Genomic DNA, 26,929 nt, shown 5'->3' with positions numbered 1-26,929 from the left:
TTATCAAGAAACATGGAGCAGCTTTATTCTGTGCGCCTCTTTGAAGTAAAGAATAAAGAGTTTTTAAAATGGCCAGTGCTGGCAAACATAAACTTGAACTTTACTCATGCCAATGTATTACTTAGCTGGGCCGGACTTCAGAAGCATTTTAAACTCTATTGAAGCTGTGCGGTTTGCCAGCATGTGTAATTACCTTCTGAGGCTGTGAATTTAAAGCCAAATCTTTGGGCGTGTCTATTGTTAAAGTCAGTTTACTAAAGGCTTGTCCTCGCCGACTAAAGGACATTGTCCCATCTGTGACTACCTGGTTTCAACTGCTTACTATATTTCACAGAATGTTCTGTGTTGTCAGGGTTTGGTTATTATGGATTCTTGAGGAAATGATGACCTTCTTGTGGTGCAAAATGTCAGATCATGACTGGTTGAAAAGACCAGTATTCATTCTGTTGCAGATTAGCAACCTGCTCCGATTCTGCTGCAGAGAAGTGCTTACTGGACTGAACGAGAAGAAACGGGGGCAGATGTGTGTAAATGCTGCGTTACATTGCAGAAAACAGACTCGTTTGAAAACTGATGAGTCACTCACCTATTAATTAGCTCAGTCCTGGTGGCCTACTTCTAAAAATGGGTCTGGGTGGTCTTTTAAATAGATTTTCTCATAACAAGTGAAAACATAACTCACGGCACTCGAGGAAGCCTGGACTTTAAACCTTAGTTAAATATAATGAATATTTGAAGAAAATACTTGGTTAAATATACGTGAAAAAATACATATATAAAAAAATAAAATAAAAAAATGGCAGCAACAGCGATATCAATAAACTATATATATACTGCCATTTTTTTATTTTTATTTTTTTATATTTATTTAATTTTGTTCTCCCTTAATGTATGATTTGTTGTTGTTTTTTTCCCCTGGGCAATTATGGGGAGGGTAGGAATGTGGGTAAAATAGAAATTGTGAATGTGAAAATGTGAATTGTGAAAATGATTGTGAAATAAAAATAAAAAATAAAAAAAATAAATAAATAAAATTATTATTATTATAAAAAAAATCTTCAGGTTAAGGAGGAGACCTGAGCTCAGTGCGGGGCCCTCCCGGGGTTGGTAGAGGATGGCAATGCCCAGGACTGTCACTTAGGTAGGAGCACTGGGTGATAAAATGAGGGAAAAAACCGGGATAAAAATATAATAAATAAATAAATAAATAAAAATAAATAATAATAATAATGAATATGAAGAACGAAAATATGAGGTTACTTCTTTATTTTATTAGAATATTCCATTTTAGGTGAATTAAATTTAGCTAGAATAGTAAAAGAGTAATAAACTCAATTTAGATATTCAATACCAGCTGGTAAAGCAGGCTAGCCACAAACCAAAGTTTATTAGTATACGAGAAAGCAACCGAGCAGTACAGAATTGTACTTAATTAAGACTGGTAAAGATGTTAAAAAAGGAGCCTGGAAGTCATTTGCTAGTTTTACACCCTTTAATAATGCAAACAGACTTGTTTTTACACACACAGTAATGTGTGTCTATCAGAGCCAAAGTGGAGATATTGGCTTTGGTCACCCATTAGCAGTCGTGCGTAAACCATCGAAGGGAAAACTGGCAAGTACGTTTTGGGGCATTTGTTAGTGTTCATGAACTGGGCCAAACTTGAATATTGGCATGTGTTGTATGATCCAGATGTAGCCCACATTTCATAAGCTACTTTTAACATGGAATACCTCAAGTGTTGTGAGGGCCAGGCATTGTCCAAAGGTCCAAGTAAAATAAAAAACTGGGTCATACGTCTGGTGGACGTGTGTCCAAATTCACCTTGAATCAATGTGGGCCAAAGAAAACTGTGGGTACGGGCCAAACATTGTCTGCTAGCTGGTTTACCTCAAATCTGTTCAACAGCCCACGCAAGGTCGAGGCTTGACGCAATAACAACAACGATAAAGTAAGAACTTGATCTCAAAAATGCTTAAAAGTACTCTCATCTGAAATGCTTGCTTCCTATTCGGTTCCAATAAAGAAACAGAAGTTGGAATACAAGTCGGTCGCCTGGTGAATTGGCTGTTAAGTGCAGACAGGACTGAATTTATGAGCATTTGGTGGTTACTCCCCTCCCTAAGTTATCTTTGGGTACATTGGTGAGTCCCTTTGCAATTTCCAAGGAGTTCAGTCAAACATGTCTGTGTTATTCTGTCATACTAAGGTCAATAATTAATGGCTACTTCAAACTTAGTCCCAGCGCAGACTTGGTCGGAGCAGCACAGCAAAGCCAAGTGGTTTAGAACGAGTGTGTGTGTTTTTTCTCCCCGGGGTCCGAAATCTCTGCCAGAGGTTTCGCCCGGAGTAATTTATTGCAGCTGAGACAGAGAGACACGTTGCCCTTTAGATGTAACAAGCGAGTGGAGGGGTCTTGCTTTTACTCTCCAGTGGTGCGCAACTGAATGTGTTTAGAAAAATCTTTCCATCTTCACTGACTCCTCACTGTAAAATAGTCATTCACAGGAACACTGATATCAGCCACAATGAAAGCAATGCTTGTTATCTATATATATATATATATATATATATATATATATATATATATATATATACCATATTTTCTGGACTATAAGCCGCATCTGCTCTATTTAAAAAAAAAATTATAATAAAAAGATATACAAGCCGCATCCGCTCTATTTAAAAAAAAAGATAGCAAGCCGCAGATATTTATGTTGTTAGATTAGATATTTACTACATGTACAGAACGATTTTGAACTGTAAATGATGTACATGTTTGTACCTACATAGATCCTTTCCTAACAGTGTCTTTTAACACGGCAGCGACTTTGCTGATTAAAACGGGACAGAACCAAGAAAAAATAACCGGTATTTATTTATCTATTTATCTGTTTGAAATCTGCTTCTACCTACTTCTATCTGCTAAAGAAGTAGCGTATCCTTTTGCATTTATTTTGTCTTAGTTTTGATTCTAATTCCGGTTAGAGCCCCCCTAGCGGTGGAAGAAAAATCCACAGAATAGCCGCACCTTTGTATAAGCTGCATGGTTGAAAATCCATGAAAAAAGTAGCGGTTTATAGTCCAGAAAATACGGTGTATCTATATATACTCAATTGTGAGAATAAAAAAGTGTAGTGATTATTACGTAAAGTTTGATAAATGCTTCTTTTTATACAGAACCTACGACATAGATGGTGGTTATTAAACTCCATATTTACACCACCAAGACTTTAGATGGCAGGACTGAGCTTCCCGTTGTTGACTTGCTTTATGTGGCTCAGATATGGCGTCCAAGCAAATTAATCATGTCTTGTGAGTTGATTCTAACTATTAACTTAACTATTACAACAATTGTGGTGTCAATCTGATGATGAAATGCAGTCCTGCAAAATGGACCATATTCATTTGGTACCATTGGCGTCGGGCCTACATTTCTTGGATGTGGTACATCAGAGGATGTTGCCCAGGGTCACCACTATGACGGACATATGATGTTCATTTAATGTAGAAGCATACAGATGTAGACCCGGCCCCAATGTGAAGTGCACCAATGCATGGTCTCCCTGCAGCTTAAAATATCGATTTTAAGCAACTTTAAGCAATTAAACAAGGGCTTATGATTTAGCTGAGAACATTTCAGAATAAACTTTTGGGGGATAATAGTTGGTGTCGGATTTCTGCAAAAGCTAAGGCTGCTAAATGAGTCACAAGCCCTTTCTCAATACCAAACATGTACCTGCGTACTTGGTAGCTCGTACCTGGAAAGTTTATCTTAAGAGAGTGTACTGGGGAGGAGTGGTAGTTTGGCCTGGAAGCTTACTTGATGGTGTCAGGCTTGATTGCTCTCCCAATGGCAGGAAAACATAATCAAAAACAGAAAAACAACATTCTCCCATGAGAATGTTCTCCCATGAAAGGTTTTAATAACACATTTCTGTTCCATAACAGCAGTATTTTTCTCCTCCCCCATTAAACACTGCTTGATGATGATGTGAAATTCACTCTTAGCTACATTGTCATTTCAAGTCTTCACTGGATGCGTTCTCAGTACGATGGGCAGTGCAAGAACACATTTGGGGATTTCAACCACATACGAATAGATGCAGACCCTGGATTGGAAGAGTAGCTGCAGATGAGGACTTTTCACAGACAAGGAAGCATATTGAGAAATAGTTTCCACAATTTCAGGGATAGTTTCCCAACATTTCCTCAACTTGACATCTGCCAGCTTATTCATGCAACAATAACAACTGTGAGCTTGCGCAGATGGGGATGGAATCACTGGCAAAGGTCGACGGCACTGGGGCAAAGTGGCTGCTTTGTCGCTGCAGATGTCGCTTTCTAAAGTTGTACAATGTTGTTGTTAGTGTCCAGACAGCAACAGCCACATAATGAAATCCCAGCACCATGCCATAGTGTCTTATCTGCTATCAGGTGCTTTGTCCCTTCCAGACACATCCCACACCCCGGTCAGGTCGATAAGCAGGCCTTTCTAAAGTACATTACATTACAGAGCTCATACCTGAACTCCTGGGTTCATCTGCTTGGTCGTGTGCCAGTAATGTCACTTTAGCTGCACCAGCCGGACCAGCAGCCTCTAACCGAGGCCGTTCACTGTACCGTGTTGGGGGCGTTTGTTTTCTTTGCCTGTCACTCCTGCTCAAGCTGGAATTATAGATGGAGCTTTAAACATCATTCATATTTTACAGCGGGGTTGTTAACATTAGGCTGCTAGGACTCAGGAGAAGTCGAGTCCAGTGAGTAAACATGTAGTTCAAGCAGATGTAGCTTGAAATAACTGGATAGATGTAAACAAAACAAAAATAAAGATGTAAGGTGTAATTGAAACCACATACAGAGGTTGTTTAACATGCAATTCCTGTTGGATTTGCACAGATCTGGTCTGGTTGCTCGTGACTTCAGTGACGGAGGTGTCTCCTTCAATAGCTACCCTTAACTTTTCGTTAGCTAACAGCTAATTTGGCTGGACAACGCCGTACTGACACACCGGCGGAGACAGCTGTCCAGAACCAGGGTTATAATAGTTTTGAATTTTTCATTTTAGTTTAGTTTTATTTCGTTTTGACTTTTTCTCCTTCAATTCAGTTAGTTTTAATTCGTTTTTAGTTTGGGTTTGCTAGTTTTTATTAGTTTTTATATTTTCAAAAATGCTTAGTTTTAGTTTAGTTTTTATTAGTTTTAGTGTTAGTTTTGACGTCATGGGCCGTGAGGCGTTAACGTGCCGTAGCTGCCAGTTGGAAATAAACGGCCAGAGCGGAATAAATTGATCATACCAAGAGGCTTATATTGACAGGGACGAAAACGGTGGAAATTATATCAATAATTTCAGTTTGTTTTAGTTCGTTTTCTAAACACGCAATATAGTTTCAGTTAGTTATCGTTTTTGTCTTTTAATTTTCGTTTTTATTTAGTTCAGTTAACGAAATTGTTTTTTCAATTTTAGTTTTCGTTATTTCGTTCGCTTTCGTGAACGATAATAACTCTGTCCAGAACAAGGCGGCACACCGAAGCATCCTCTGTCTCTGGCGCTCTTCTTGTAATTTGTAGAAAACTTGCACCGTGGCTCCAATAACAATATGCAACAATAGCAACAGCAATTCCCATCTGCCATATTGGTCTGTTTTATGCGTGTGGGTTACCATAGCAACCACCTTGATTAGGCATGGTCACCAAGGACAAACAGATGGAATCTGATCACCTGCAATATATAATGTAAAGGGTTCCTATCTGTTATGCCAAAAATCTAAATTGGTCCTGGAGTATGAACAGAGAAAGCACCTGGGAGTGTAGAGAAAGATGGTGAGGGAGGAGCAAAGACGAATAAAAGGACAGAAAGGGAGGCGCAACTGAAGGAAAATAAAGGATTGAAAGAAGAAGGGATGGAAGACGAGAAGAAAGAAATATAGAAAGGAAGCGGGGAAGGGGGTGTGATGAAACAAGTGTGATTCACACATACAGGACTGTCTCAGAAAATTAGAATATGGTGATTTTCTGTAATGCAATTACAAAAACAAAAATGTCATACATTCTGAATTCATTACAAATAAACTGAAATATTGCAAGCCTTGTATTATTTTAATATTGCTGATCATGGCTTACAGCTTAAGAAAACTCAAATATCCTGTCTCAAAAAATTAGAATATTCTAAAGGAGCTGTATCTAAGAGCAATAATAAAACTAATCATAAAATGACTGCAGTACCAGTTTTGGACATTTCTTACAGACAGCTCCTTTAATCTTAAACTGTAAACCATAATCAGTAATATTAAAATAATACAAGGCTTGCAATATTTCAGTTGATTTGTAATGAATCCAGAATGTATGAAATTTTTGTTTTTTTAATTGCATTACAGAAAATAAAGAACTTTATCACAATATTCTAATTTTCTGAGACAGTCCTGTATGCAACACTGAACAAACGAGGTCCACGTGCCAACTGAGGCGGATCCACACACTAAACACCGAATGAAGGTAGTGCAGAGTGTGTGTGTGGAGCCAGCCGAGTGTGTGTGTGTGTGTGCGTGTGTGTGGAGGGTCTTCCTATCCAGTAATAAATGGAGGGAGCGAGGAATTTCTAATATGCCAGCTTGTCATCACTCAAGACGAAGTACCACATAACCGAGGTCCCCGACGTGCCGTTTTAACAGCTACGATGAACTGAAGCATTACTGCAGGTGCTGTTCTTGGCTGCCAGCGAGGGAGGGGCTGAAGCCAGCTGTTCTGTAGCCACGCTAGAAGGAAAATGAAGACATCTGACGTATCTGTAAGAATGATGAACTGAATGTGAAAGAATGCTACAAGGTCTCGTCGTCTCCGTGGCCTCAGAAAGGCTCTGGTGAGCTTATCATGTCCCCATGTTTGATTTCCTGTCACGTGCAGCGAGTGATAGCCAGCCTTATTGGACCCAAATGGAGGGAAGAATGTGAAGAATGATGAGGGGAATAAAAAGTCTGTTTAACATCTGCTGAGATGTTCATGGAATCTGAATATCTCAGCTGGTGTGGAGGCATGTTGGAATAAAGCAAGAGCTGAAGCACCAATCACAAGATGTGAAGTATTAAGTTCTTATTTGACTCTCTTCGTGACAGTGGGAATTAAAATCTACAAGATGTAGATGATTTCTGTGATTCAGCCCTCTCTCTGATAGTGGCACTGGAATCCCCTTTATGCCGGCGGGTGACTCCTGTGGTCTTATGTCTCTGTTTGAACCGTCAGAAGCAGCAGAGCCCTGTCATGTCGGCCAGAGCCGGGCTCTGCTCGGCTGTCAGGGAGATCAAACGGCCCGTGAATATTCAAAGCGTGGCAGTTTGCCTTTTCAGGATAACACAGTGGTTTCCTGTGAACTTCAGTCAAATATTTGAAGGGGCAAAAGGTCAAATAGCCCCTGTAGGAGTTATAATTCAGTTTCATTTTAACGCTTTTCTCCCACATTCATGAACATTTGGAGTTTTACAAGATGCTAAACACACCTGTCATCGTTGATAGAGAGTGCGATATTGGTGTAATTACACTGCAATGTTTGCAGCTTTATTTATCCAGCTGAGTTAAATGTGATAAAAGTGCCAACACACACAAACACACACAGATGCACACACACACACACACACACACACACACACACAAACACACACACACACACACACACACAGATGGTGGTAATTGATGCAGTTCATGCTGCCAATTACTGAAAAAGCCAGTCGACCTGTCATACACGCGTCACTTCATTTATACACTCATGCCCTAAACTCAGATACGCTACCGATCACTGCTGAGTTGTGTGTGTGTGTGTGTGTGTGTGTGTGTGTGTGTGTGTGTGTGTGTGTGTGTGTGTGTGTGTGTGTGTGTGTGTGTGTGTGTGTGTGTGTGTGTGTGTGTGTGTGTGTGTGTGTGTCAGGTGTCTGACTAATTAAATATGTGAATCACACTTATCAAAAGGCCACTGGCCATATGGGAGTCGTAAGGATGGCGTGGGTTTGTATTTTGTATTTTTTTTATTTTTAAAGGAAAGGAACCAGGGACAGTACATATTAATAACATTTTCATGTTTAGTTTATTTAGCACATACAATAAAAAATAACATCACACAAATAAGTGCAGTTAAAAGAAACTGTGCAGGGAGAAGCGAGCAAGCCAGTAGGCTTATGAGGAGCCCCCACCTAATAACATTTAACAATATAGTTATAAGGATACAAAATCATAAAATAAAAATAAATAATACATCATTTTAAACTTGCATGCAGAACATGAATGAAAATAAAAAATTACTGTAGACCTATGATCACATGATCATGAAAATATGAATATTATGATGAACAAATGGCAACACAGAATATGAAGTACAAAAGAAACATTAGCAGTGGGAAAAGCAAGAGCTTTCTTGACTACATTGTTGAATTAAATGTTCTCTTGAGCGACTTTTGAAGATGGATAGGGACCTACAATTGTTTGCAATATGGTACCAACTATTCCAGACTTTGACACCTCTAAACCTAAACAAAAATTGGCTTCTAGAGGCTCATGTAATAATGCTAGATTATAGCCAGTGGCTAATTTGCATCTTTAGTCCCTGGGGCAGGTTAATGTAAAAGAAGGTTCCAGACACACATACATTACATACAGTCCAAGAAATGATGACACACAGCAGTAAAATACACTAATAAAAACACAATAGAAGAAAACACAATAAAATACACTAAGATATAAGATCAAACATACAATAAAATACACTAAGATGTAATATGAGTGCAGACTTGATTCTCTAGAAGCGTGTTCTTAAGTGTTTAATGAAGGAGGAGAGGGTGGGTGTGTCTCGTATGACATTTTGACTCTCTGGGCTGGACACGCGTTGCCTCCTGGTCAGAACGTTTTTCCATAAATAATTTAATTGAGTCCATTCATTCATGAATTCATTATTTTATAAAGCTGTGTTGTCTTGTTTGGGGGAGGGTGGTGGACCGGAGCTGGAGTCTGTCCCAGCTCTGGTAAACCCTTTACAGTACGTATCAGCATATTTCGTCCCCCTACAGTATTGATCCTTTAATACATTTTATGGCACGACTGCGTAGGTGAAGCTGAATCTGTCCCTGATACACTCTCTCCCTCCCGGCTTGTCCCGACGGGGCTCTTTGTAATTTCACCAATTAAGAGCAGAAGGTTCTCTTCAGCTTTTCCCACACTCGATGCTGCTTCCTGTCACAAACATAAACAGCTCCGTTTGACAGAGAGACTGCAGGCTGCTGGAGAGGAAAGGAGGTGTGAACTGTGCATGATGCTCTATTTATAGGAGCTAACAGGGTGGTGTTTTGTGTTTTGCTGGGACATCCATTGTCACACACACGCACACCAGATGGAGACTCTGTGTCTGTGTGTGTGTGTCGGTGGAGGGGTGTGTGTGTGTCGGTGGAGGAGTGTGTGTCGCTGAGTTCTCACTCACATATGGTTTCTCTCTGTGAGTCTGAGGTAACAGCGGACGACAGCTCAGGTGTTTGCAAAAGCCAACACAGGCAGAGGAGAGAGGATGACGTACAATCCCTTTTTTAGCATCTCAACATGACGAACTGACACTTAAAGACTTAAAGCCATTAAAGGATAAACTGAATTCCTAACAACATTCACAGATCGCTTCAAATCTGAAACTGAATCGCAAAATGACAGCAGTTTGGTGTACTAATGCAGCTGTGTTGAATTTGTTATTGTGAGGGTGTAAAACCTAGATGGCAGGGACAGCCTGTGTAGCATTACCACTTCTGACCACACGGGGCAGCATATCACACGAAAGATCACGTGTCATCTCCCTGGCTTCCTCAGTTGCATTGTATTTACTTTTAAATATTTCTTAATGCAAATTCACCTTCGTTGTTTTTCACACTGGCCACAAAGATATAGTAGATTACTTGCTGTTACTCATCATTTCTCAGCTCCAAGCAACTTAAGATATACCTACTTTGCCTAAGCTACATAAAGGAAGTAAACCATATGAAAATCGCTTCAGGAAAGGATCAGCATGGCCGCCTAGCGTAGCCGACATGCATAGCTGCTCTGTAGAACCATAAGCCACCTCGAGGGGAGGGGTGAAGTAGCATTACAAGATGTCCCACATAAAAGAACAGTGTTTCATATATATATATATATATATACGGTGGCCGACAAGGGCCAAACGCACTGCAATGGCCTAATGCGTCTCAGTTAAGGAAAACGGCTTCAATTACAGAAACGATTAAATTCACAAACTCAAAAAGAAGAACGTGGTGCAAATGAAAAAACGTGCTGAAAAAAACAAAGACAAATGCAGCATCATCAAACGCGCTGCAAATAGAGAAACGATGCAAAGCACAAAACGATATAAAACCAGAAACCATCTTCAAAAGAAAAACGCTTCATAATCGGTTACCAAACCTGCAGGGGGCGCTCTCAGCGTAACAGCTCAATGGACAGACACACGGGATGTAGAGAGAGACCGAACGTTCCTCTTTTTGTACCTCGTTTTGAGTTTGTGAATTTTAATCTTTTCTGTAATTAGAGCCGTTTTCCTTAACTGAGACGCATTAGGCTGTTGCAGTGCGTTTGGCCCTTGTCAGCCACCGTATATAGACATATAAAAATCTCTTTTGTCCGTGCAGAAGATCTATATACATATAAAAATCTCTTTTGTCCGTGCAGCAGATCTATACGCCCCCATGTGGTCAGACGTGGTATTGCTACATAAAGTGTCTATGAGGGACATGTTTTTACACAGTGCAACTCTATTAGATCTTTATTGGTACATAAAAACCTCCCATGGGAGGGCGAATACGAACGGAACAGCACACAAATCACCTCACTGGTTGTCCTGGCAACCACAGCAAACACTGTCATATAATGGAAGCTAATTGTTAACGTGAAGCATCACTTTGGGACCACAAAGCAATTTTATAAATGGAAGTATTTCACTGATTGTGTTTTTACCCCATAGCTCTTGTGTATGTTTATTCGGTTATTCACAAATGTGATAATGTGTCTGTCAGCGAAAGAGGGATCCGCAAATTGATTAAATTACAAGCAAGAAAAGCCACAGACCATGAAAATGGATGCATTTGTTAATTACTATTTGATCTGTTTGTTTATGTCTGAGGTTCAGGGACATTCAGGCTCGCCACTAATCTTTGTAGGCTTTTTGCTGGAACTGTGTTTACAAAGATGATAACTGTGGATCACCAGAGGGGGACTTTCCATCCGTACAACAAGCCGCAGAGATATTAAACAATAAATCATGTTTATTCTAGTTACACATTGCCACGCATTACAACTACTATTCTATCATTGTGTCCAAATATACTTAGTCGAATATTGTTTTTCCTTCCTTCAAAATGAAAGTGAGAAAGAGTGGAAGAGGAAAAAGAAGTAAAGTAGTGAAATAATTTATTGCATCCAATACAAGTCTTTTTTTTACTTGTGTTACAACCGTTGCTGAAGGGTTACACTTGAGTGAGAAATGTCAAGTCATTGTTGGAGTAATGCGATGCAGTAAAACGTTTAAGCAGCTGATTTTCCCCCATCGCTCTCTTTAACGAGCACTTTTTACGATCAATCGTCATGTCGCTGTCAATATTTGAACACAAGAGAAACAGAGCCGGTGTTCTATTTACGGTTGTTTATTCGTGTGAAATGAGTTAAAGCAGTCTCCCTCAGAGGAGGCGTTGGGATCACTGACAAAGACTTGGCTGAACAAAAACAAAGAGGAAGGCTAGACGAGAGAGTCATGAGTCATGATTTGTGTTTGGATTTGAGGAGGTGGGGCCGCTTGTGGCTGAGAGCGTATAAATGGTCCACTCTTCTTGTCATTTCTTTGTTTCTGATGCAAAACACCCTCCCTCCCCCTTTTTTTCTCCTCATTTTTCTCTACTTCCGTCTTTCTTTCTCACCTTCTCGCCTCCATCCCATCCTCTCATCCCTCCCTCTTTTCACAAGCGTCTCCTACCACTCGCGCTTCCTCTCCTTGTTTGTGTGTTTTCATTAAAGTCCTGCCAACGGGGTGCTTTGGCGATGGGATGCAAAGGCTGTCGTCACGGCAACCTGGTACGGCCTGCAGTTTCTGAAGCATTTGTCCGTTGGGGGGGGGGGCTGAGGGTATAAATCGATGCTGCATCTTCTTCTCGCTGCATCCATAGAAGACAGACAGTGAGACGATCAAAAATTAATGTTTTGAAGTCTGCCTGTGTCTCAAATTCCCACTTAGTTCTGACCCCGATGTGTTTTCTATTGTGAGTTTTCACAATAGAAACAAAGGCCATCAAATATCTCCTCAGGTCTTGCAACATTTCCACTTTATTTCTCTACGTTTTAACCATTTTCCTTATTGAATCATATGGACAACACTCACAACCATCTCAAAATTCTGAAAGGCAGGGACATTGCACAAAAATGTGATTTCCCTTTGCCATATCTCGGTGTTTGGAGATGTTTTGTGGGCACATGACCTGGTTATAAAACAAAATTAGCCTGAAATAAGCTAAGCTAAATTAGATGGCTTGTGTATCAAATTAGAGTATAAGCTCTATAATGAATAGTGGGGCAGTAGGACCCTGTGGACGAGAGGCGCGATGGAAGGGGAAGGGAGGAGGTGAGATGTTTTGATACCTGCAACAAAAAAAAACACAAAACCCTCTGAACATCACCCACTACTGTAATACACATTTAATAATAATAATAATCAAGATAATTATACACAAACCTTTCCAGACACTCATTTATACTGAGTCCGTCTTCTCTGCACAGTCATGTTGCCTCAAAACACACGCTACACACACGCTGTGTAAATAATTCAGCCCAGTCTGAAGCATACGTGTATTTGAAGGCTTGTCTGCTGAAGGTCACCCACTGACACACTGAGTCTGGAGACAAACACGTGCACGATCACACACGTGGGGTATAAACACAAGCTTTTCGCTGATGGAAGAGGCTGAACGTGAGCTCATAACAAAGAACTGCAAGCCCTCCTGTCTGCCGCCCTCCATCATCCTCCTCTCCTCTCCTTTGTTTGCATTTCTCGTGGTGCCTGCGATGGCGAGGAGCAAATGTAAACAGAAGAGGAGTCTGGTGTCTGTTTTTACTACGATCTGACGTCGGCCTCACCTCCCTCCTCCGTCAGTCCCGCAGCTCTTTGTTTCTGGGTTAATGCGATGCTGATGGGATGCTAATTGACCATTCCCTCGGTTGGCTTTAGAGGTGGTACTAAAGTTACGCTGTGAGCGCAGCGGGTTCGAGCTGAATCACTGGTTTTGTTACATCATTCGCTTGCAGATTGCTGTAGTGTGCAGGTTGTGTCCTGAAGTCATGCACAAAACAATATACAGTACTACAACAGAAGTATAGGTGCAGTCTGGATGGTGTCCGCTATATAACATCTGATAAAGCATTAAAGCAGTTTTTTCTGAGTGAATGTAGAATTTAATTACTAAATGATTTCACCCAAGTCAATTCTGAAGTTGTCAATAAATCCAAAATCTATTAATTTGTCTGCTATTGATTGTTGCATCAGCCTGCTTCGGTAGGGGGTTGGAGCTGCACAATCAAGAGATGCGGCGAGCTGGAGTTAGTCCCAACCCAGATTTAGAGTTTTACCCTTCACTTTAAAATGTCTTTTTTTGTATTCATCCCTGTTTTTATTTACTTTAAAGGAGCTTGAGGCAGGATTTATGAAAAGAATTCGTATACGTTTTAAGTTTTCTAGTAATAATGTCAGATGAAGCGTTCCAAACCAAAAAGAATGAGCCCTCTAGTGTATCTCTCCTTTGCCTTGAACAGGCTGTGTGCTGCAAAATGTGCTGCAATTCCCGGCCAGAATTTCCCGCGCTGTCCTGCGGATGTGACGTCACATGACGCTGCATGCACGTTCTCCCCGTTCTCCCGTGCCAGCTTCACTGTTGGCTGCAGTACCCCCGACGGCCGTCGTGGTGAAGGGTGGCGCTAGAGAGTCTCATTTCTTAAAAGGAGCCTCATGCTCCTTTAATGTTGCTGTCTTGAAATGTATAAATGACATGACTAAGCATCACATAATACTACTACTACTACTCATTTAACAGACGCTTTTATCCAAAGCGACTTACATATGAGAGGAAAGGTTTCCTTCTCTTTAATTAAAAAAAAAGAAAGAAAATAATGCTTTAGCATTTTCATAGGCTGCTGATTTTTTTTTCTAATGTTTTACAATATAGTGTGTATTTGCAGGGTTTACTTTTTTGCATACCGCATTACAATAATGTAACAAAACTAGAGGGGAAAAAAATCCATAGTTTGCTGAATAGTGTTGTCGACATAAGACGTGCCTGATGATAAATGAATATGAAGCCGCAGCACGGTGTATTTTATGAGCAACTGAAGGAAAAACATTTATTCCATCTGTGGAATTATTTATTCCCAGTTCAACCCTGCAGGAGACGAAGAGGCTTAATGCCTGGAGGCTTGACAGTAAATCGCTTGATTATTTCCAATTTCAGCACGAGCGGGGGTTTCATTGTGCTTTCACAAAAATGTGTGCCAAACTGTGAGCGACACGGCGGCGCGTGGAGGCAGCGTGAGCGCGCCGTAATGAGCAGAGCGGAGTGGGGATTTGGGAAAGCACGGGTGTTGCTTCCGTCTTATCTGCTCTGAGCTGCTTTACTCTGCGAGGAAACAACTGCAGAGCGCTGCTCAGCATCTCTGACTGGGAGTCAGCACGAGTATGATTTTAGGATCCTTCTGTGGTAACAAACACACATTTATGGTTCTTTTTGTATGGACATTCAGTCATTGTATACAGTTGGCTGCAGGATTTGTGTAAGTACAATAATCCACTATGTACTTGCTTGTAGACGACTAAAGCAAAGCAATTTATCTCCAAGCTGCAGGGATGAAACCACATGACTCATTACCTTTCCATCCACATCAATGACCTCCTCCCAGGGTGAGAGAAAGCTATCGCGGTTGACCCTTCTGGCCTGTTTTGTTTGTGTGTTTTGTTTGCAGCTCCGTGACAGATGGTGTGATCTAAATTATCTTCTTCTCTCTGTCACTCGTTCATTTCTCTTCACGGGCATCAAGTCTTATCTTAGTCAAACACTCCTCAAACAGACTGGTTATGCAACTAATTGCATTTTGCTCTGTGGTGAATATTTGTTCCTGAGTGTGTGTGTGTGTGTGTCTGAAGACTATACCCTCACCTGCAACAGACAAAGAGGGAGTGTGGGTGTGTGTGTGTGTGTGTGTGGGCGTGGGAGTGCTACTTCATGCACTTCAAACAAATTGATTTTCTTTCTAGAAACCTGCACACACGGACAGACTCACTCTTTCTTTCAGTATCCTTCCAGTCTTATTTAATTTCTCACCCATGAGGAGGCAAATTGTGTTGACTCATATTATTAAAAGTAACATCAATCAAAGGTTTAAATTGAGCCATCTTTTTGGCGGGGAGGATGGTTCATGACTGTTAATTTTTGCTTAAAGCGTCAACAAACACAGAGAGCTTCTGTAGCTCCTCCCTCCCTCCCCCCAAGACGACACGTTTCATCGTGAGATCAAGCTCAAACCTTCCTCCTCTCAGCTCGAGCAGAGTTGGTTTTAGTTTTAAGTTTTAGTTTAAGGAGCTACAGTGGTCCATGAACGCCGTTTGTGTTTTTTCCCCTCACGTTACAGTAATAAGGTGGATATGCTGTGGATGGTGAGAAACTATTCACTGAATATAGCAAATATACCTTTAATATCTAACATCCGAAAAGTTTGGTCTTCTTAAAAAAACGCCATTTTCCCGTGAACAAAGTCTTAAAGGAGCATGAGGCTCCTTTTAAGAAATGAGACTCTCTAGCGCCACCCTTCGCCACGACAGCCGTCGGGAGTACTGCAGCCAACAGTGAAGCCGGCACGGGAGAACGGGGAGAACGTGCATGCAGCGTCATTTGGCGTCACATCCGCAGGACAGCGCGGGAAATTCCGGCCCGGAATTGCAGCACATTTTGCAGCACACAGCCTGTTCAAGGCAAAGGAGAGATACGGTAGAGGGCTCATTCTTTTGGGTTTGGAACGCTTCATCTGACCCTATTACTAGAAAACCTAAAACGTATACAAATTTTTTTCATAAATCCAGCCTCAATCCTGCCTCATGCTCCTTTAAAACACAGCAGTAAAGCGGTAGACTACAGTTACATGAGGACGTAGCAAGACTGGGCCACAGCGGAACAAGTCTTGAAAATGAAACCGCGTTATTCACGTTAATAAAATGTTTGTTGCATGAACTGTTACCTGCTTGAAGGAATATCTTGAAATCCTAATCACTTTGTCATGGCTTAATACATTTGAATTATTAGTTTGTATATGAGTAAGGCTTAAAAATCCCAGGAATTTTCAAAGATATAACTTTTCTATGGGGGAATATAAGGGAAAATATGGGATTTGTGCAAAACTTCAGGTCGGCCTGTAACAGGAAAGGTTTGTTTTTTGCAAAGAAAAAACAACTTCAGCATAATCTTGAGTAAAACAGTCACATTTATTTCATTTATCCCTCCTTTACACGCACACTTCTCTAGAATCGCCTGCCTTTCTGTTATCATACAACCGAGGTTACAGTTTGGTTTAGTGGCTGATTGAAGACTGCTGGTCTGAGCCATTTGCACAGTATTCACTTGTCCAGCATCACTTTTAAATTCTTTGAACCCTTCCAGATTATTCACATGGTGTAGCAAACTTTAATTCAATATTTGTACTATTTGTTATTCAATAAGATAATCTGTTCTCTCTCTCACAGTGTGTGCCTCCTTGTGACCAGAATGTTCAACATTTTAAGCAATTATTTATAATTTATTTATTCATTATTTAGAAATAAATAACAAGAAAAAGAAGTAAAAAAATGCCTGACACATCCCCACGTCTCAGTTTAAGCTCTCCTATCCTCTCGGCTGTGGCGGTCTCCGGATTTCATGCCCGGTTGGTTCAGGTGAATCTGAACACACAGAGCAAATCTGATTTTTATGCCTCCGCCTCTCGCTCTCTTGGTCCAAGGAATGTCGTCTATTGTCTGTTAATTACCGTGACAGGAAGTAACCTGAGTGGGCTGTTAATACCATTTGCTCCAGCACAAACATCTCCATCATTTTTAACATTTCTGATCATATTTGGCTCTTTTCTATCTTGTCTACAGATGTAGGAGATGACCATCTTTGGTTGCTTGAATCAACGTGTCCTTGGGCGTTTGCTGTTGTTTTCACAGCTTTTAGTCCTTGCAGAGGTCCTTTTACTGCCTCCTTGAGAGCTTTATCATTTTATGTTTAGCCAAGAGTTGATGTTCTGGTACCGTGACACCATTAGTTACCATCGTCTCTGACTTTGCTTACGCTTCTCTGGGTGCTTCGTCGGGTCTATTGCGCTTGATCCGGCCCTGCTCTGCAGCCCTTTGGGTCACGACTGGATGAGCTGCAGATCAGATTGGATTGGATGGAGGAGCGTTGACGCCGCTGCGATCCCTCATCCATGACAGAGGAATGACAACATATCTCTCTTTCACTCTCTCTTTTTTTTCATGCTCTGTCATCATTGCTTTCTGTCTCCATGTTGCCGAGTATCTCCTTCTCTTTCCTTCCTTGTCCCGATCTCTTTTCCTGCACATTCCTCCACTGCTTGAGTCATGCAGTAATTTTCCTGCTTGACGGTTCATCTTTTTTTTCTGTCTTTTTAAACCTCTCCCCTTTACTTTGAATCATTTTCTTGACTGTATTCGGTTCTTCTCCCATCAGCATTTGTGCCATAGAGAATTACGAGTGTGTTTTTGGTAGAGTATAGTAGAATAAATCTTGACAGGATCTCTGCTGCTGCTGGAATAGCGGGGAGCGCGCAGTTAGAAGCTGATAAATATGTTATCAGATGGCATGAAAGTCAACTTGTTATCTTATCTTCAGTGTAACTGCAGACCCGTGACCACAGAAACATGAGAGCTGGGCTCTGGTTGCACAGTCTTCCTCCCCTGCATCATGAATAATGAACATTCCCAAGAAGACTCTTAGGTTAGATGTGCACATTAGTTGTGAAATGAACCATTTGTGGTAAAGTAAAACTTTGCTCTCAAGGGAGATCATTATTAAGGGATTTAAAATGTTTTTATTAAAGTCTGATCAGTGTGATCTTGAATTGCATCGCAGTAGAAAGACGAGGCAAAGCGCCTGTAAAAATGCAAATGTAATTCTTTTAAAAGGGATCAAGAAACTCCAATATGACATAATTCAGTTACCTTATATGGAGCTGCCAACAAATTTCTCAGTCAAATTTCTGGAGTTGCAAAAGTTCAGAGTTGCAGGATTCTGTGATATCACAGATCAGGCTAGAGCAGGGGTCAGCAACCCAAAATGTTGAAAGAGCCATATTGGACCAAAAACACAAAAAAACAAATATGTCTGGAGCCGCAAAGAATGAAAAGTCTTGTATAAGCCTTAGAATGAAGGCAAATGGCGAAAGGCGAAATGTTGAGAAAAAAGTCGAAATGTTGAGAAAAAAGTCGAAATGTTGAGAAAAAAGTCCAAATTTAGAGAAAAAAGTCCAAATTTAGAGAAAAAAGTCCAAATGTCGAGACTAATGTTGAAGTGAAATCTCGAGAAAAAAGTTGAAATGTTGAGAAAAAAGTTGAAATGTTGAGAAAAAAGTCAAAATTTAGAGAAAAAAGTCAAAATTTAGAGAAAAAAGTCGAAATGTCAAGATTAAAAAGGAAAGGAAAAAGGAAGAAAAAAAAGAAGAAAAAAGAAAAAAAAGAAAAAAAAAGAAGAAAAAAAGGAAAAAAAATTTCAAACATTTTTTAAAAAGCTCCAGGAGCCACTAGGGCGGCGCTAAAGAGCAACCCGCAACCCGCGGCTCTAGAGCCGCGGCTTGCCGACCCCTGGGCTAGAGTTATCCAGCCCTCTGACCGGTCTCTCCATCCGATCCTGCATCGTACAGTACAGCATTCGCTGTACCATGGAAGTGGGTGGCACAAAGCCATAGCATCCATTCCAAAAGAGCTGCACCCTGCAGAAGAAGGAGGAGGAGTGAAAGTAAATCTGACTCCGCCCCCTGAAACCAGCTGCTATGAGTTGCAAATGCATGGTTGAAAACAGAGCTGTTGTACTGTATCTGTGGTATTTGGAACATTTTAAAACCCTCAGGAGGTTGTTTTTACTTAAAAAAAAAAAAAGAAAACAGTCATAACATGCCTCTGTTAACAGTTACACTGAAGTGATAAACATTGAAGCTTCATTTTCCTGCTTTTAGCATTTAAGCAGGTTGTAGGAGGCCAAGGCTTTTCTGGTGTTTTTGTGTATTCCAGTATGTAATGACTTGTTGTCAGAACAAGCCAGTGCTGGAGGGGTAAATAAGTAGTTTCCTCTATACAGCCTGTGTTTTGGAGCTTGCTGTGTTGACATATCGGGTGAACCAGACCCAAATGGATCAATTTAAAATGGCACGATGACAAATATGATTACACATGCAAGCGCAGGTGTAAGCACAGGCTGTGATTCAGTTCAGCTTTAACTTCCTTCTCCTGCACTTGGTGGCTCCCTGTCACACTCTCCTGATTCACTGGGACATTTAAACAGAATAGAGTTGCTATGATTGTTATCTATGTTCTTCCTTGACATCATAATGTCTGTAATGAATAAAGGCCCTTGATGCCCCTGCCCTAATTAGAGATATAGGAGGATGTAAGTGATTATATTCTTACAACACTACCCTTCCAATGTCATTAACATCAACTTCGACAACAGTTTGGATGCTATTGATGCTACAGTTTGGATCAAGAAAATGTTCTTTTTGTAGGCAATTCCACCGTCACACAGAGCTGAAAGCCAGATCGAATAGTTCCGACATGCATACAGCCAGAATCAATGGCCCCATTATCAGGCAGCCTTATTGATTAGTGAGTTTAGAGCCACTTATAGGCCGTATGCGCCCCAATAATCTGGAATGAAAGTGGGTTTGGAGCGCGAGGGAAGATGAGGGGAGGACAGCAGGAGAAGAACAATTAAGGGGTCGGAAAATGGCCCAATTAGAGCAATGAGGGGATGAGATGGAGGCGAGGAAGTGCGCATGAGATGATGGGATGACAGAAATATCAGAGAAATAAGCAAATGCCCTTCCTGCTGATGCTGCATTGCACTGTGTCCAGACAAGAAAGTGTTCGGAAAACTCTTCTGTTTTTCCCGCTGTAGGTGCCCTGTGTCAACAATCCACATCAAACATCAAAATCTTGGGGAAAATTAAAATTAAAGCTTACATTTGAACATAAACTTAGTTATTTTTGATATTTTTCAAGCCTCTTTTGAAATGTTTGTTATTTTTCCCACCAATCCCTCTTCTTTTCTTTTGTTGTTGATGGTTTGTGCAGGGTAAGAGAGAGAGAGGAGGGAGAGATAGAGAGAGAGAAAGAAAGGAGGGAGAGCGAGAGAGAAGCCTGTTTCCATGGAAACGGACTGGTTCAGATGAGCTTACTAACTTGCACTGCGGTGTCTACCTTGCGCGCGTGTGTGTGTGTATATGTATGTGCATTTGACTCTGAAGGAGTGATCATTTATGATTCATATACCTGGATGGGCGGATGATGAGATGGGTGTGTCTGCGTGAATCCGTAGTCCTGCATTTGATCTCTCTGCTCTGACCAGTGATGATCCAACATCACCATGGAGATGATCAACATCACCATAGTAATGACAGATGCTCCGTTCAAGGTGGAGAGGAAGCTGTTTCCCCTGTTTTCAGTCTTGATCCTCAGCTGGTAAACACGGCTCCTGATTGTGATGTATTCTGTTGATTATGCTGAAATGAAAGGAGGCATTCATGTGCAACCTCACTTTTGTTAAGCAAGTGTTTAGGCACAATGGACACCCGTCATATTTAAGGAGAGGAAGCACTCCTGGGGGAAGTGATTGACTCCGGTGCAGGGCTTTTGACTCGGGAGTCTGGGGTTCGAGCCCCATGTGAGACAGAGGTGTATACTCAGTACTCGAGTTGTAAAAAAAAATCAGGGGGGATGGTGGATTTTATCATATGGGGACAGATAATTTGTGCTGATTACAAATAATATATTACAATAGCAATGACCAAAACACCTGCAGAAATACTGCAGGAATGACATAGCAGCAGTTAAATGCAGCCTTCTGTAAGCTTTAAATATCCACTGGGCTTACATCAAATACATCAAAACACAACAATAAAAAACAGTTTTCTGAACTTATCAATATGCCTCTGTCCTTCACAGGATAAGTAAAATGGATCACTGCAAAAACTCAAAATCTTAACAAGAATATTTGTCTTATTTCTAGTTAAAATGTCTCATTTACTTAAAACAAGACTCATCACTGGAAAAAACAACAATTTTCACCTGTTTCAAGTAGATTTTCACTTGAAATAAGTAGAAAAATCTGCCAGTGGAACAAGATTTTTTTGCTTGTAATAAAAAGATAAATCTTGTCCCACTGGCAGATTTTTCTACTTATTTCAAGTGAAAATTTACCTGAAACAGGTGAAAATTGTCACATTTTTCTGGTGTTATTTTTCTGGTGATGACTCTAAATGTTGAAATAGCAGTAAAACCACATTTATTGATGAAATGACATAAGGGATGGAAAGGGAGGATTACAGGGGGGATGATTTTGACCGTTTTTATTTCAGGGGGGATGCCATCCCCCCTCATCCCCCCTCAACTCCAGTACTGTCTATACTCATTATGATAGCATTGACAACAAGCATTGTTATTGTTATTTGGTTAGGCTGCAAACCTGCTTGGTTAAGTCAAAATGTTTTTCAGTGCATGTCTGTGTTCAGCACCGCATGAGCACCACAACGGAACCTTTTTAGCTCAGAGGGTCCCCCTCATGGAGAGCATGGAGGTTTTACATTGCTCTTATGACATTGTATGGGCTTTGCAGTTGTTTGGTCTCTTGTTCAAGTCATTACTTTCCTGAGTCTCTTGGTCCCCTCTCTCAAAAGAGACAACCAGTATGAACGGAAGTTCAATTATACTTTTTGGTGGTTTTTGCAGAAAGCAGGAATGGGAGACGACAAGACTTGGAGATAACGTCCTGAAAAGTATAAAATATTCCCTCAAATGAAATTGAAACTGTAGTTTTTGTCTTTAAATGTTTCATTTTTGGGGGTTCCAGGGCAGTTTATGTGGGTTTAGGCTGCTGGTGAGGGCCCCAATACCCAGGAAAGGCCCCACAAAAGGAAATTCTACATGGTGTAAACAAGCCCCTGCCTTGGGTTAGATGCTTCAGTGCCACCACGAATAATGTAGCGGTGGAATGTAGCGTTTACTTGGTGCTTATTGAGCATGCCAAAGGCAACAGATTATGTTATCGCAGCTCCTTTTGTATTTTTCTCATCATTTCAATTTGATAGTGTTCTTTTTCATTTTTATAGTGGTATTCTTGTATTTTATTGGCAGTTGACAAACAGCAAAAGCAGGGCGTTACCACTACCAGGTGGCGTGGACGGGTAATTTGCTAAGTCAGTGGATCCTACCGGGGTGGACACTGTAATAAAGACACAACAGCAGATAAAGAGGTTGTCCCCCCGTTTGGCACCTCTCTAATTCACTGCCATTTCCACCGATACAGAACACACCAAACCAATTGCAAGTAGGCAGGTGTGAGCTTTATGCAATAACTCATAGAGGAGAGTACAAGACCTGCTAGTGAAAACAGCCAAGTGGCTGCAAAATTGTGAGTACCAACTTGGAACGTAAAGTTTTTATGGTAAAAAGTGTTGATCCAAGTTGCTACCCTTCTGTACGCCATTGTAGATGTCTGTTCTTGATACTACTGTGGTTGATGCTCTTTTTATGCTCTTTATCTACTTGTTGTTTTGCTCTTTGTTTTTGAGTGTCATGGAATTATAGCATCCCACTAATGAGATTTGTGTCTCTGTCTCTGTTGCAGAACTCCCAGAAGAAAAGAGGGGCGCGACCCAACAACAAACCTGACAAGAAGCCTGCTCCACAGGTAGTACACACACACACACACACACACACACACACACACACACACACACACACACACACACACAGAAAGAAAATCAATAAGAGTAACAAAGTGCTGTTTCAGCTGCCAGTGACGCTTAAACGGCGAGCTAGACCAACATTGATCCGACATGCATACATACACCCCATGGAAGGAGGCCGATGAGACGTAAACCCGCATTGCTGAAGTTTCTTTTCTTTTTTTTTCTTCTTTTTTTTTATATTTCACCAGTTTTATTGGAAAATCTTCAAAATAAACAAAAATGGCACGGCAGTATACAAATCTCAAATTGCATATAGCCAGCAGATTTCCTTGTTTTTAAGACGACAATTAAGTGTGGTGCGAAAGTCAAGGCCCATCAAATGTGTCTGTGAGTGTTGTGTTGATTATTATGGCAAACATGAAGCCAGTGCTTGATAGGAAATGCTGTGGCTTAATACAAGAGCTTTGGATACATAAAACAATCATTTGATGTTACTAGATAAATGAATATATTCAGTACATAGATAAATGATAAACACGTAATATATCCATGTTAGTGGCAATTCCACACATAAAGCGTAATAACTATAAATTACTTTCAACCACAGTTGTGCGTAGAACGTTTCTTGAAGTTTCTTTTCATCATGAAAAATTCAACACTTCTTTATGAGAGTAGAAAGTTATTGTTCTGAAAGTCATTCGTGTCAGGATATTTGGACTCCCATCAATTTATAAACACGCCCACAGATGCAGTCCACAGAAACAGCTAAAAACATGAAATATAAATGACAAATGTCTTCATATTTTTGTTTTAGCTTTTGGCGTCAGCATGGCCCCGGGCAGCTCTCGCCTCCTTCACCCCAGAAAAGTCATTTAAAGGCAGTGTGAATGAACTCTGAACTGCTGGAGCTGCCACCGAGTTTAGTTGACTCAGGAAAAAAAAAATCCATATTAATCCACCGACAAACGTCCCAACGGCGCGGCATGTGAATGATCATGTTTCGTGACGAAATATTAGATCAATCGTCTTGTTGTACAGTAATTGTGCTCGGCTGTTGTGACACGAGGCAGGGCTGAGTCTCCAGCCACAGATCACAACTGTGAAACTGTCAGAAATCCTGCATGTCTGATAAATTCGTCTCTTCCTCACAAGTCAGGACTTTGTTGTCTTCGACCTATTTCCTCCGGGGATCAGACCCTATCTGTCCAAACAGACGGAGAGCATTTAGAAGCGGAGAGATCGTCACATCCTTTATTTCCTTTCATCTTTCCTCCGTTGGCCTTCATCTCATCCTGCAGGAGTTAGTCCTTTAACTATAAACCCTGCATACCTCTTTTTTTTGTGTATACAGACCAAGTCTCCAGTTTGCATTTTAAATGTCAACCTCCTCTACATACGCTTGTGAACTTCTGTGACTTTTTCTCAACTTTTTCAAACATTCATCTTGTAATCTAAATCCCTAAATTAGCTGAAGCTCTGCCAAAAAAAGCCACAGCAGTGTGTGTATGGGCGGTAAAGTGCATAGATACGGCTTTAAAAAAAGCCAGCAGGCCAACATATCACCGCAGACAATGTTTGCAGCGAAAGTAATTCTCTTCTGGGCCGCCGACGCGAGCCCGGGCTACCCCTTCCAAGCCACACACACCATAAATGGCTGTAAATTCACCGGCCCTCGCCTCGTTTAACGTGGCTGGAAAAGCTCCACAGGCCATAAAACAAACACGGCCGCGGAGCGGAGCCTGAGGAATGGGTGCATATGGGGGTCACGTCAGGTCAGCTCTAGAAACTGAGCTGGAAATGAAAGATGCATTCGTTCTTAGCGATATTCTCAGCAACTTTGGAGGGTTTGACCTGCAGCTTATTATTACTAATGTAAAAAAAAGAAATGCTATACTGTATTCTTATAGCCTCTTCCACCAAGAACCAGACTGAAATAGAAGTGTATTCATTTGTGAGGGCAAATGGGTTCCATATTCCGGTCAATTAGCCAATATTCTTGCAGTTGAAAGATGACGTCTGAAACAAACCACTAATGAATGAATTTCCGGGAGTTTCTTTAATTCATCTGTGCTTTTTTTCCTCCCCCCCTGTAAAAGCCTAACAAGGAGTAAACACAGCATGACTCTGACCTCACTGCCGCTTAGCCCAGAGCCACAAGTTAGTCAAACAGGGCTTTGTAGTCTTTTACTTTTAAGTTCAGGGTTAATGTAAATAGAATAAAAAAGGCAGTTCATTGCAATTGAGTTACAGTGTTTAATAGAGACCGGGGTTGGTGTGAGACTGATTAAAGACCTGCACTTTCTCCCTGGGATGACGTCTGAATGTCACTGAGTTCAAAAGTTTCAGTCATCACATGTTTCCCTTTTAATGTTTTCTGTCGTGGGATTGTCGGTCAGGATGTATCGCTGGATATTAACCAGCAGGAAAGCTTTGTCATAGTGGGTAAATATACGTTTTTATGGCAACATGTAAATATCTAAATAAGTAAACTATAACGGCACAAGGACTTAGAAGTCGTAGAAGTAGAAACCTGTCGTTTTTTACGGTTCAGAAATGTGATACTTACTACTGAGAGGGAGAGGGAGATCTCAGTTTAGACCCAAACCCCGATAACATGGATGGATGGATGGATGGATGGATGCATGGATGGATGGATGCATGGATGGATGGATGGATGGATGGATGGATGGATGGATGGATGGATGGATGGATGGATGGATGGATGGATGGATGGATGGATGAGATCTTATCATGGCAAACATCAGGTGATGCACGGTGTCTATATGCATCACATTTAAAACCATGAAAGAGTTTTTACAGGTATATGAATCCATCAATATTTTTACGGCATTTCTAAAAGGCCTTAAATGTTCCAGATTCAAAGTTAAGCAGCTCTTTGTAAGAAGCGACCTGCAGCTTTTATTTCCAGTCAGATTCTCCTTCCGTTTATGAGTAACGTCAGTCCCAGGGCAGAATGAGTAAAGTCCTTTCCTATCTTTGTCCATCTCTCGTGTTTAGAGTGACAGCTCAGATTTTATGTGGGTTTCCCGTACGACTGTCTTTTTCCATCCGGTTTCCTCCTTCGTTCTTCCCTTTTTGCACTTTGCAAGTTACACAAACGGAACAAAGTTACATTGACTCTTTTTTTCTCCTCATTTATATTCCATTACACACATCATACATACAGTAATAACTAATACAATGATTAAAATGAAGTATATATTGGGTTCCCATGGCAATTTAACAGCTACATAGACAGGAGGAGTATCTCAATTTATATGAAAAAGTTACACATCACAAATCTGATTATTTGAGATTTCACCAAATATCACTATGAAACACTTAAAAAGCATCCTCAACTATAAATATATGAAAAAAGTGTATTTAATTTAAGTGGGAAATGCTTAGCCTGGCCAAACTAATTCTTTTCCTCTCGGGTACAAAGTCTCTCAGGTTTTGGTTTCCATGGGGCGGTGCCAGATTGGGCTGGGCGTCTAGTCGATTTTATCGCTTAATTCAAAATCCTAGTCTAGGGCAATGTTTAAAACAGGAAAATGGTTTGAAATCAAAAATCTTGTACTAGAAAAGAAAGCTGATTTTATTCTTCAGCCATATCGCCCAGCCCCAGTGCCAATGGGCCCATGGAAATATCTGTGAACGGGAAGAGAACCGGACTCTTTTAACAAAGTAAACGGCTACAGCTGGCGAGGTTAGAAAAGCTTAAATAAATGCTTAAACTAAGGTGAAGATCAAATTCCCGACAGCTCTGGATGCCGTCATTATTCACAATGATTTACTTTTGATTGTTTGATTTCATAAACTGATCATTTTTTATATAATTTACAACTACATAACAAAAAATGCAGAATATTAATTTTGGTCACTTACTTTGCAAAAAAATTTATACTTTTATTTTGGAAGAACGATTCCCCTTCAT

At 40.7% G+C, this 26,929-nt stretch overlaps 1 protein-coding gene across 2 annotated transcripts in view; it reads left to right on the top strand.

Annotated features, from left to right (window-relative positions):
• Nucleotides 1–26,929, top strand: part of mtcl2 (microtubule crosslinking factor 2) — a 123,775-nt gene that overhangs the window by 55,684 nt on the left and 41,162 nt on the right. For both annotated transcript variants that reach the window (XM_061736691.1, XM_061736690.1), the window contains exon 5: nucleotides 22,929–22,991. In XM_061736691.1, coding sequence (XP_061592675.1) covers nucleotides 22,929–22,991 — 63 coding nt within the window. The remainder of the gene's footprint in view (nucleotides 1–22,928; nucleotides 22,992–26,929) is intronic.

Source organism: Cololabis saira, chromosome 12 (genome assembly GCF_033807715.1).
Source record: "Cololabis saira isolate AMF1-May2022 chromosome 12, fColSai1.1, whole genome shotgun sequence".
Taxonomy (NCBI): domain Eukaryota; kingdom Metazoa; phylum Chordata; class Actinopteri; order Beloniformes; family Belonidae; genus Cololabis; species Cololabis saira.
Note: the sequence above shows the minus strand (reverse complement) of the source record. Positions and strands in the feature narration are given on the sequence as shown.